The sequence below is a fragment of the Acanthochromis polyacanthus genome, chromosome 1, assembly GCF_021347895.1.
Source record: "Acanthochromis polyacanthus isolate Apoly-LR-REF ecotype Palm Island chromosome 1, KAUST_Apoly_ChrSc, whole genome shotgun sequence".
Taxonomy (NCBI): domain Eukaryota; kingdom Metazoa; phylum Chordata; class Actinopteri; family Pomacentridae; genus Acanthochromis; species Acanthochromis polyacanthus.
Window position 1 is genome coordinate 38,559,875 of NC_067113.1, and position 12,362 is coordinate 38,572,236.

A 12,362-nucleotide genomic window follows, 5' to 3' on the forward strand; every position below is an offset into this window, starting at 1 on the left:
CTCTGAGTTTGGTTCAGTTTTTGTCTCCATTTGGTTTCTGTTGGACGTTCAGATGGAAAAATAAACTCAGAGTTTCCATCAACATCTCAACCATGAAACGGATGGAAACCAGCAGGAACAAACCAACGTCCAGCTAATTACTGCATCACATTTCAGATAATTCCTGGTTTTATTTAAAGATTTTTTTATTAAGTCTTAAGTAAATTATGAATATTTGCTATCTGGGTTTATGAATGCATCACCATTTTTTTTGTCTATTTCAGCTGGTTTTGTCTGTTTCTGTGGTCATTTTGTGTATTTTTGTGGTGGATTCATGACTTTTTGTGGTCATTTTGCACCTTTTTCTTCCCTTGTGGTGGTTTTGTGTGTTTATGCCTCTCTGTGTCTTTTTGTGTCTCTTTGTGGTGGTTTTGTGTTTTTGTGGTCATTATTTTTTTTTGTCCCCTCGTGTTGGTTTTGTGTCTCTTTGTGGTGGTTTTGTAGCTTTTTGTGTTGTTTTGGCTGTTTGGTCATTTTGTTAATTTTTCTTATCACTTGGGCCTCTTTGTGTCATTTTGTGTCTTTTTTTGTTGCCTTCTTGTTAATTTCTGTTATTCTTCGACCAATATGTGAATCCAAGGCTTTCAAAGTGCAGAGACCTTTAGAATTTCTCTGTTTTTATGTCTTTGTCTGTTTCTCCTTGGCAGGCGTCCTGAGGGAAGTAAAAACCCATTTCATCGTGGACGCCAGAGCTCACTACAAGGTCGGAGGGAACCACGTCAGCGCCGCCATCTCCAACCCGTCGGGCGCCAACACGGACGCTTACATCATCGACAAGGAGGACGGGACCTACCTGGTGCAGTACACACCGTACGAAGACGGTGAGTCCAGTAGAAGGTCCACAGGTTCTGGTCTAAAGGTCTGAAACACCTCAGTTCATCAGCGGAGCATCAGGATGCAGAACTAAAATAGTCCTGTTCCCTCTGCAGCAGTAAACACATCTGTGGTTTAAACTGGTTCATTATGTTCTGACCTCTAATGAGGGAAACACTTCACTAAAAACTGGCTTTAAATACATAGAATATCAGCCAAGAATTGGGTTTGCAGAGTTTATAGGCTGTTAATGTGTTTTACCTCAAAGTTAAAGTGGAAAAAGTGGTTTTCAATTATTATTGTGGCTTTTTTTTACAACTGGATGTTCTAAATAAAGGGACTTTAACAAGCTAATTACACCGCTAACACGCTAAAGGTAACATTTTAAAACTGTATCTTAACAAGCAATTTTAAAAAACACTTGAATAAACATTGAATGTGAAAAATCAGCATGTTCATTTTGAGACAAAATAAATATGCACGTTTACACGCTAATGTTGGCGCAGTAATTGGCTAACTTTATTATGCTAGCATGCTAATACAACTCAGTTTAACTAAACTAATAAAAGTTGCTGGTAGACATTTACGAGTAAACACATGAACAATTAGAAGGAATAAATTCCATGTTAGTACTCTGAACAGGCTACACTTAGCATTATAGCATGTTAGCCTACAGTATTTAATGAAAACTATAACTTGATAAGTACGGTAAATAAAGAGCATTTTAGTATTTAGTATAAAATCTCAGAATGAGTAATTGAATGAGGAACATTCAGCTTTTTTAAACAAACTTCAGCATGTTTACATTTAGTTGGTAAGAAACTGTAAACATAATCATTTTGACATGCTACTGTTAGCATGGTAACAGACACATTTACAATTAGATCTAGTAAACAGGCTAACACACACAGCATACTGTATGTAGAAATCAGTTCTTTAGCATCATATTGAAGCACCTGATAGAGCCCAGTGATTAAAATAATTAAATCTGAACTATGATATTTATAGTATTTCTTGTGTAGTATCTTACTGATCACATGGCTGCTGTACACCGGTTAGCTGAATGACTGCAGGTTGTCGGATGGTATTTATAGCTGGTCTGTCTGCAGGCAGCAGATGGTTTTCCACTGATAGCGATGTGTGACACGCTGCACTGCATTGTGGGACGGAAATACTCGGCCGGCCGAGGCTTCGCTCAGCCTGGAATTTTAATGGAAAGTGATTCTCTGCTGGAATCTCTGCTGTCGTCTTCGGCTACAACAACAAGCCTCCACAATGGAAGAGCTGTGAATGAAAGGAAACCCAGAACAAGTTATCAGGAAGAAAAAAATGTAAATGTTCAAGTTAATTTCATTAAACACTGTTCAGTGGAAACATTAATAAGAGCATTTAATAGAAATGTATATTAAAACAGCTTCAAAACTGTATTAAATGGTAAAACAAGATTTATTCAGGTGGTTCTTTGAGCTTGATGAAGTTAGCGAGCTGTTGTTGCTAATGTCTTCATAAACATTTTTAATGAAAACTCTAAATAAATACTGCATCAGCCAAAATTCCAAAATTATTCATGAATTGTAATTTAGCAGAGTGATGTACAATAAAAAGGGGAGTTAAAATGAACAAAGAGTAATTTCATTTTTTTCTTTAAAGAAGAATTCTTTTGTCTATTGCAGCTAAATGTCCTGCTAACTTTTTCGATTCTTTTGTAGAGATATGGGAAATTGAATTTAATGGGAGGTAATAAACATAAATTCCCTGCAGCTAAAACAAAAACAGTAGGCTTTTTACCAGAATCATTTTAAAGGAAACAGAAATGACCCTTTTGAATATTTAGCTAACTGCATCAAAGGCCTACATCCAGTAGATCCAGTGTCCAAAATGATTCAACAACTGTCAAAGATGATTCTACATTTGTCCAGAATTACTCAGAATTTATTCAGATTCGTTCAGAATTACCAGACCTGTTGATAGTCACTCCAGCATTTTCTATGTTTTCCAACACATCCAAAATGACTGAAAAAGTGATAGAAATCGCTCCAAATTTAAAAGAGCTTCTTGTGGCTAGTGAGTAAAATGCTAACTTGCTACCAAAGACACCATCTAAAGGATTCATGTTTGAAAGTCTTTAACAACCAGCAGAGGTCGACTCCTCTGGTGTTCATGGCTCCACTTATCAGGTACTTATAGCCTTGATTCCTCCCCAGGCAATTTTACCACCGATAACACCTTGAGTCATGTCAGTGTTTGGCCATTGACAGTAAGTTAGTCACATGACGTGAGACTCAGAATAAATACCTGGAACTACCCACTGGTGAGTTAGAACTGATGAAGCTCTGGGATGAAGTTGAAACGTCTTCAGGAACCACAAACACGAATGTTTTGCTAAAATTGTTGGTAGCTTGATGGACTCTGACTTAACGGCTCCATCCGTCTCCAGGTCTGCATCTGATCGAGGTCCTGTTCGATGAGGTTTCGGTTCCCAACAGTCCGTTCAAGGTTTCCGTGATAGAGGGTTGTGATCCAACTCGAGTCCAAGCCTACGGTCCGGGTCTGGAAGAAGGACTGGTGAACAAATCCAACCGTTTCACCGTTGAGACCAGGTAGATTCCCTCGGTTTATTCATGCAGCATCAACCTTCCAGTACCTTCAATGTCTTTGACTGTTGAGTCTTAAAGGGGAACTTTGTTTTTTTCAACCTGGGGTCTGTTTTCATTTGTCATTTCATACATGTGAGTGATGGAGAAATGAATTTTCGACATAGCTCCAGTATTTAGCCAGGCAGACAGCTTAGCAGCTCAGCTAGCAGCTCAGCTCGCAAAAAGTATGGGGCAACTTGCCCCCCCCCCCCCCGCGTCAAAGTCTGCCCCAACGTGCACTGACCGGCTCGGATAGTCTCAACGAGTGTCCCACAACAAAACACCGGTTTTGGTGCGAGCTATCGCACGATTTCAGAACGAGATTTGCTTTTTAGCGTCCTGAGCTTTAGATACAGACCACAACAAAGAGCGATCGCCAAGTAATGTGGAGGTTTTCATTCACTTCTCATCTCTAGTGTGTTGTGGGACACTCATTGAGACTATCCGAGCCGGTCAGTGTGGGGCAAAAAGCACGTTAGGTTGGACTTTGACGCGGGGGGGCAAGTTGCCCCATACTTTTCGCTAGCTGAGCTGCTAGCTGAGTTGCTAGCTGAGCTGCTAAGCTGCCTGACTGGCTAAATACTGGAGCTATGTCGACAATTCATTTCTCCATCACTCACATGTATGAAATGACATATGAAAACAGACCCCAGGTTGAAATAAACCAAAGTTCCCCTTTAAGTTCACTCAAAAACCTTCTTTTTACTTCGTCCTTAGGGGTGCTGGCACTGGAGGTCTTGGCCTGGCCATTGAGGGACCATCAGAGGCAAAGATGTCATGTAAGGACAACAAAGATGGCAGCTGCAGTGTGGAGTACATCCCCTTCACACCTGGAGAATATGACGTCAACATCACCTTCGGAGGCCGACCAATCCCAAGTAGGAGATAGCAGTAAAATGTCTGAGTGGTAGGTTTGGGTTAGAGTTCATTGATCTTCTATTTGTCTTGCAGTGAGTCCATTTCGTGTTCCAGTTAGAGAGCTGGTTGATCCCAGTAAGGTGAGGTGTTCAGGTCCTGGTCTTGGAAGTGGGGTTCGAGCTCATGTCCCTCAGACCTTCACCGTGGACAGCAGCAAGGCTGGAGTAGCTCCTCTGGAGGTCCAACTCTACGGACCAACAGGTAAAACCAGGAAACAACCCTGAACTGTCTTCTTATACCTGTAGGGTTCCTCTGTTGACTCATTACAACTTGAGGCGTTCGGGATTCATACAGACCCAAGTTCCTAGGTAGAAGGCAACTGGACTTCTTTTAACGTTCTTAAAGATGTTTCAAGAAACTTCCTTAGGGGGAAAAAGGGCACAAACATGGACATTTTTTGACTAAATTTAAACTGTCATCTAGCTTGCATTGTTCTATCAAGGTGGAGTTGTACTGTGGAAGTCCATATCTACGTATCAATGAACCTGCACAATTTCGGGACTTAATCTACATTATTTCTCAGGTTATGACTTCAAACAGCAAACTGATCTGACCCCAACTGCTTTACGAACCTTTAACTCAAAAACTGTTACCTATGAGCCCAGGTTTCACATGATCACCTCAAACATTACTCACCACTTAAAAAAACTAAAAAAAACATCAAATTGAAGATGGTCAGGCATGGAGAACTCAGTGAATTGAGGCAGAATGGAACTGGATTATATTTGCGTCCACTGGACCAGGTGCTGTCCTTAGTCTCTGTATACATTCATGAAGCCGCTTTGTGGTCTTTGTTTCATTATGAACTTCTGGTTTGTCTTCAGGTGTGGCTGAACCAATCAGCATCACCGACAACGGCGACGGTACTCACACCGTCATCTACACTCCCACCAATGACGGTCCATATACGGTATGCGTCAAGTATGCCGACCAGGAGGTTCCTCGCAGGTCGGTACTGAAGACTTTAGAGGAACAGAAAGTCCTTCTGTTCCTGATAACTCAGTTCTAACCTCTCAAACCATCTCCCCTCAGCCCGTTCAAGATCAAGACATTACCTGCTCACGATGCTAGCAAAGTCCGGGCCAGTGGTCCAGGTCTGAACGCTTCTGGGGTTCCAGCCAGTCTGCCGGTTGAGTTCACCATCGACGCCAGAGATGCTGGAGAAGGTCTGCTGACCGTCCAGATACTGGTGAGTCACATAGTCCTGATGTGGTACTGCACCAACCCTGAGAACTATAAGGAACCAACCAAAATCTCCCTTCCTGTCCAGAAGTCCTGAGAAGTCTAATGTTGAAAGAACGTATTAAGCTCAGTGGTTGGTTCAAATAATGTTTCTATGAGGTCAAAAGTTAATTAGGACGTAACATTTTAATTGCAAAGTTTAGTGGAACAACCTGAAAAAGGACGAACATTCTCAATCCAACATTTGAATGTTTTCAAGATGTTGCTGAGGCCTCAGATGACAGAATGTTTTTCATAAAAAATCCTGCTATATCGTTAAAAGTAGAACATCCTTACTGTGATGATGTATTTTTGTATCATGTCAATGTCCTCACACCCCAATGCTGCACTAATAAATGTTATATCTACTGAGAACCATAAAGAACCAATCAAAATCTCACTTCCCGTCTAGCAGTGAACCAGACTCCAGGTTGAGATTTAAGGTTTTTATGTGCGTTTCACACTGCAGACTGCAGAAAGCATCATCCTCACAGCAGGGGGCGCTGCAGAAAGAGTTTAAGGGATCTGATTTAACCTATCGACTGTTGTTTTGTATATTTTGTGTGTAAAATTATTTTGTATGGACTGTTATGGGGTATTTTTTAATTAATTAATGTTGCTAATTTAACAGCTGTCTGAGGTTGAAAATTAGCCGTCTAGATAACCCTGCAGTCATGCTACAATCAACAATCATCCCAGCTGGTGGAGGTTTCATGACTTTGGGCTTGTTGTACCATCCAGGCCTCAGCTTCCTTCACTTGAAGTCAGTGTTCAGGGTTTAGTGAGGCCGATAACGAAGCCTCACTAAACCCTAAACTTTGACTGCAGGTAACGGAGGCGGTGTAGCCTCACCTGGCCTCCCCCTCCAGCCTCCTGCTGCTGTTCTGTTTATATCTGTGAATGAAACCGAGCCGTGGCTTGTTGCTGTCGCTGCAGGGTCCGGACGGCTGCAGGCGCGAGGCCTCGGTGTTTGTGGAGGACTGGGGCAGGAGGGTTTGGGAGACTCATATAGTAAAGAGAACCATCCCCTTCAGTATTCTGAGGAGAGGCTTCGTAAGGCTTCACCTCCTTCACCTCCCTGCTTCACCTCGTCTCACATCTAACCTCACCTCCCTCGCTGCCTCCTCATCCCCGTAAAACAACATTTAATACCCTCAAAAATCACCTGCAACCTCTAATGATTTGGGTTTCTGCATCAAAGACCACTGCAGCCCTGATTAGTGGAACTATGACTCCTTCTAGACCTCCTGATTAGTGGAGCTATGACTCCTTCTAGACCTCCTGATTAGTGGAGCTATGACTCCTTCTAGACCTCATAATTAGTGGTACTATGACTCCTTCTAGACCTCCTGATTAGTGGAGCTATGACTCCTTCTAGACCTCCTGATTAGTGGTACTATGACTCCTTCTAGACCTCCTGATTAGTGGAGCTATGACTCCTTCTAGACCTCCTGATTAGTGGAACTATGACTCCTTCTAGACCTCCTGATTAGTGGTACTATGACTCCTTCTAGACCTCATAATTAGTGGAGCTATGACTCCTTCTAGACCTCATAATTAGTGGTACTATGACTCCTTCTAGACCTCCTGATTAGTGGAACTATGACTCCTTCTAGACCTCCTGATTAGTGGAACTATGACTCCTTCTAGACCTCATAATTAGTGGAGCTATGACTCCTTCTAGACCTCATAATTAGTGGTACTATGACTCCTTCTAGACCTCCTGATTAGTGGTACTATGACTCCTTCTAGACCTCCTGATTAGTGGTACTATGACTCCTTCTAGACCTCCTGATTAGTGGAACTATGACTCCTTCTAGACCTCCTGATCAATGGTACTATGACTCCTTTTACCAGTCCTGGTAGATTCTTGGACTGAAACTGATTTTCAGATGACAGAAATCAGCAGGAACCATTTCAACTCTTAGAATTAGTATTTCAGCCCTGTGACAGACTGGTGACCTGTCCAAGGTGTCCCCTGCCTTCGCCTGAGTCAGCTGGGATAGACTCCAGCACCCCCCATGACCCTAGTGAGGATAAAGCGGTGTATAGAGAATGGATAGAATTAGCACTTCCCTGTACCCCCTCTGCCTCCCCCTTGTGGTCCACATGTGAGCTGACTATCAGTTTGTCTAATGAGCTAACAGGCAGATGTGGTGTTTAGCTCTAAACTAACCAGCTGCTTCCTGTTTGCTCCGTAAACGTCCATCCGTTGATCCATCCATCCTCTGCTGCGGTGAATAGTTAGATCCTGTGTGACCGTAAACTGGGTTATTCCATGAAAAATCAGTTCTCCGCCCTGAATCTGATCTTTTTCTATCTACTGGAACTTTAGTATATTTAATGAAACCATGCAAACATTACCACCATGCTATAAATGGGGTTGTAGCTCTGAAAATATTCATAGTATGAGAGTAAATGTTTGCATGGGAGAACCGTATTTCCAGATTTGTTTGATTTTATATGGAATGACCAGTGAGTGCTGGTGACACCACTGCTCTCAAACCATCAGCAGCCATCCAGCTTTTTACTCCACAGTAGAAACTTTCACATATTTTTAAGCTGCTAGTAATTCTGAGAGCTGCGTTTGTACAATACAAACCAGGACGTCCATACAGCAAGGGGCGCTGCTGCACAGACAACAGTTTTACACCTGCTATTAAATGCTGTTCCCAGTTTTATCACCACACAATGAAAGAGCTACATCCAGAAGTCTGAGTTTTATAGTAATGAGTTTGAGGATACTGAGCATTTTTAGAAGAATAATGTTAACAAGAAAAACCTCCCAGAGCGACTAGTAGTGACTTGAATTAAAGAAGGCACATGCAAAACTAAATGTATAAACATAAATCAATTTATTTATCTGCTTGAAACTAGGAGATACAAAAAGCACATTTATTGATGGAAAACAATATATTTAAAACTGTTTAGCATATAAACCAACGTTTTATTGTCATATGTACAGAACAAAAACTGATGTAATGTACATTTTTGTGGGAAGAAAATATTTAGAGTTTTAAAGTGCCGTTATTTATACTTTAATATAAACATAATGCATGTGGGTGTCAAATAAATCCACGGAAGAACACTAAAATACATGTTTTAACAATTAGGGCTAGAAGCAGTGTCATCGGCAAACAAGTTTATACAGAAACATGACTGGAACTTTCTCAGAATGTTTTTAGAATTTGGGGTTTTAAGTAGCTAGTGAGAGTTGGGTTTGTTTGAACAGACTCCACCCAGTAGGGGGCGCTGCTGCACTGACTGAGCTTAAACAGGCTCCGCCCACTAAACGTCACAGCTAATTTTAGTGTTTCTGTCGATGGCGGATGGTAGAGTCCAGTGATGATCAGTAGAACGTCTTTGACATTAACCACCATTAACTTTTCCTTCTCATCTTCAGGATCCGGAGGGGAAACCAAAGAAGGCAAACATCCGAGACAACCGCGACGGGACGTACACGGTGTCCTACGTACCCGACATGACCGGACGCTACACCATCACCATCAAATACGGCGGAGACGAGATCCCGTACTCGCCTTACCGTATCCACGCCCTGCCAACTGGAGACGCCAGCAAGTGTCTGGTCACAGGTAAGGCTCCACCCACGATTCTCTATCCACCAGTCAGACTTCACCACTTGTTAGTCACTGATTGTGTTGTTGTTTTATTGCAGTGTCGATCGGAGGACATGGACCTGGTGAGTGTTCAGTGGATTTCCTTCAAGAATCAATCACACAAAACCACTTTAACTTCTGTAAATTCTGAACAGTGTATGTCAAAACAAACTGTGATTTTAGTTTTTTCATAAATCCTGTACTTCCAATCCATGTTTTTAAGACCACCATTAAACTAGATGTTCATATTCATTTAAGACATATTAATCAAAATCACGTACTCATGTCAATACCATACCTTAAAATATAAGAATTAAGATAAGAAACAAGAAGAAAAAGGCTTTACTACAAAACAGAAACTACAAATGCAGTCAAACAGAACAATAAGATAAAACATGAAGATAAAACCCGGATAAGAAACAGAAAATTCTGCTTTTTGTGCTTAGAAAAAGTTTCAGTAAAATAGGAAGTTCTAAAAACAAATACTTTTATGAATTACTGGTTTAAATAATGTTTGTCTTTTAATGGTGTCGTGTCTTCTTCTATACTACATTAAAGCTACCGACTGGAGAATTAGCTCCACCTGCTGTTTGTCTGATGAACAACTGAGCAAAATATGAATGGAAACTGGTTGTAATGCCATCAGTTAGCTAAAAAGCTGTTTCTCATTTGTTGTCTCTGTCATCCTCAATCTGATCCCTGAACAGTCAAGTCACTATAAAACCAGAAAATAAAGTCAGAAATTAAGTTTATTCTCTCTGATGATTGTCGTCCAGTCCTAAAACACTTCAGAAACACGGCATCCATCTTGTCAGGTTCAGGTATCGGCCCGACCATCCAGATCGGAGAGGAGACCGTCATCACCGTGGACGCAAAGGCTGCTGGGAAAGGTAAAGTCACCTGTAAGGTGTCGACGCCGGACGGGGCGGAGCTGGATGTGGACGTGGTGGAGAACGCCGACGGAACCTTCGACATTTACTACACGGCTCCAGAACCCGGGAAGTACGTCATCACCATCCGGTTTGGAGGGGAGAACATCCCCAACAGCCCCTTCCACGTGGTGGTGAGTCAGCGGACGGGTTGGTTAGGAGGTTTGGTTGGATTAGTTTTGGTTAAGTTGGACTGGAGAGGTTTAGGTTGTAGAGGGTTGGTTTTGTTGGGTGGGTTTGGTCATTTTGGGTAGTTTTTATTGATTGGTTTTGGTTGCGTACAATAATTTGCTTCGATTGAATTGGTTTGGATTAGGAAGACTGGCTGTGCTTAGTAGGTTTGGAATGGGGACTATGTTTGATTTGGGTTGGTTGGATAAGTTTCAGAGGGGTTGAGTTGGATTGAACTGGGATGATTTGTTAGACAGGATTGGTTGGATTGCTTTGGATTAGGTAGGCTGGCTTGGTACTTTGGTTAGTTTGGGTTGGTTGGGTAGGTTTCTGGAGGGTTGGATTGAACTGGGATGGTTTGGTTGGTCTTAGTTGGGTAGGTTGTCTGGGTTCAGTAGGTTTGAGGTAGGTTGGTTGTGTATGTTTGCTTCGGGTTGGTTCAGTTTATTTGGTTTGTTTTTGTTCTGTTTTATCTGGTCTGTCTAGTTTTATTTGTTTTTTTGGTTTGAAGCTCAGTGGTTCTCATCCTCACGTCTTTGCCGTTTTTATATCAGGACTGTTTTATTCCTTCGCTTGTCTAAAGTTCAGTAAACTCCTTGTTGGTGAACCTGAATTGAAGACTTCTGATGGATTATTGTGATGTCATGGAGTCAATCTTTTACATTTCAGGGGTACGATTCCATCAGGGAACCACTGGACCTTCAGACCAATAACCGTTTAATAGTATTAACTGTGCATGTTGTGTAGCTCAGTGTGTGTTTTATAACCAAACATTGGCACAAAAGCATTGGCATGAAAAACAGCTGTTGCATTTGGAAAACAATAAATCTTTAAATATGTGAAATTAATTCTCAGATTATTCCTAAAAAAAACTGGATTTCTTTTCATTATCAGTGAAGTGATTCAAGTTTTATATGGATTTCCTGAACAGTTTAAGGACTTTAATGGGATTTTTTTTACCCCTTTATTTAGTATTATTTTCTTTATTTTTATTTGATCTGTTTTTAGGTTCTTGATTTATCTTATTGTGTTTTAGTTTTTATTTTCATTTTGGTTATTTAATTTTTATTTCATCAATTTATTTGTTTTTATTTTGCTATTTTTTGTTTTTATTCTATTTGGTAAAATGTATTTATTGCTCTGTTTTTATGACTTGATTTTATAATTTAATGTAGTATTTATATATCTGTTTTATTTTGCTTTTTTTATGGATCCCCTTTTTATTTTTTAGACTTCGAAAGGGATTCTATTTTTTCTTTTTATTACTCAGAAATGTTTTTCCCTTTAAAATTCTGATCATTTAAACCTCCTGAATCCATGTTTGTGTCTTCATTTAACTTTGAAAAGTCCAAAAGTTCAGTCCATCCGAGGTTCTGGCTGTTTGTTGTGCCTTTGAGTGTTTGTTTACTTGTTTGTTTGTTTCCTGCACCTTGTTCCCCGTCAGGCGAGTGAAAGCGTCCCAATAATAGAGGAACCATGTGACCAGCTTCAGTTACAGCAGAACTTCTTCTCCCCTCCATGGGTACCAGAGTTTATCACCTCATGCTTACCTGCTGCTTCTGACAGACTGTTTCTTTCTGTTCTTACAGACTGTTCTGTTTACTCGGACTGTTTTCTGTTTCTTCAGACTGTTTTCTATTCATGCACTGTAAAGAATAACTTGTGAAGATGCCAGAAAAACACTTTATAAACCGCAGAACACCATGAGATCCAAACACTGTAAAAACAGTGAAAATAATCGCAAATATCTGTGAGATAATCCTAATTTTAGCTGATTTAAATGCACTAAAACTGTCATTTTATGGTCACTTTGCATACTATTTACCGTTAATTTGCAAATTAGTGTTTGTTTCTTTGATTTTGTTAGATTTTATCCGTATTTAACCAACTTCCTCCAAAAAAGCTCAAAATTACAGTAAATTGGTGAAAATATTCCGATTTGTGTTGTTTCTTCTCTTCTGTTTCTCTGCTGCTGTATTTTTCTTACTCAATAATAACCCAGATTAATTTAATTAACT

At 40.6% G+C, this 12,362-nt stretch overlaps 1 protein-coding gene and 1 long non-coding RNA gene across 2 annotated transcripts in view; one reads left to right on the forward strand and one right to left on the reverse strand.

The window, feature by feature from the left end:
- LOC110960368 (filamin-C) overlaps positions 1-12,362 on the forward strand; it is a 58,007-nt gene that overhangs the window by 37,431 nt on the left and 8,214 nt on the right. Inside the window, exons 23-33 of the mRNA XM_051951129.1 lie at positions 687-860; positions 3,290-3,452; positions 4,206-4,366; positions 4,440-4,607; positions 5,231-5,354; positions 5,439-5,595; positions 6,564-6,680; positions 9,031-9,220; positions 9,304-9,327; positions 10,060-10,307; positions 11,789-11,866. Coding sequence (XP_051807089.1) covers positions 687-860; positions 3,290-3,452; positions 4,206-4,366; positions 4,440-4,607; positions 5,231-5,354; positions 5,439-5,595; positions 6,564-6,680; positions 9,031-9,220; positions 9,304-9,327; positions 10,060-10,307; positions 11,789-11,866 — 1,604 coding nt within the window. The remainder of the gene's footprint in view (positions 1-686; positions 861-3,289; positions 3,453-4,205; positions 4,367-4,439; positions 4,608-5,230; positions 5,355-5,438; positions 5,596-6,563; positions 6,681-9,030; positions 9,221-9,303; positions 9,328-10,059; positions 10,308-11,788; positions 11,867-12,362) is intronic.
- LOC127534878 (uncharacterized) lies at positions 6,858-7,711 on the reverse strand. The gene is made up of 3 exons (XR_007943431.1): positions 7,348-7,711; positions 7,178-7,279; positions 6,858-7,007 (listed from the first exon to the last, which is right to left on the reverse strand). It is a non-coding gene; the product is annotated as an uncharacterized LOC127534878 (long non-coding RNA).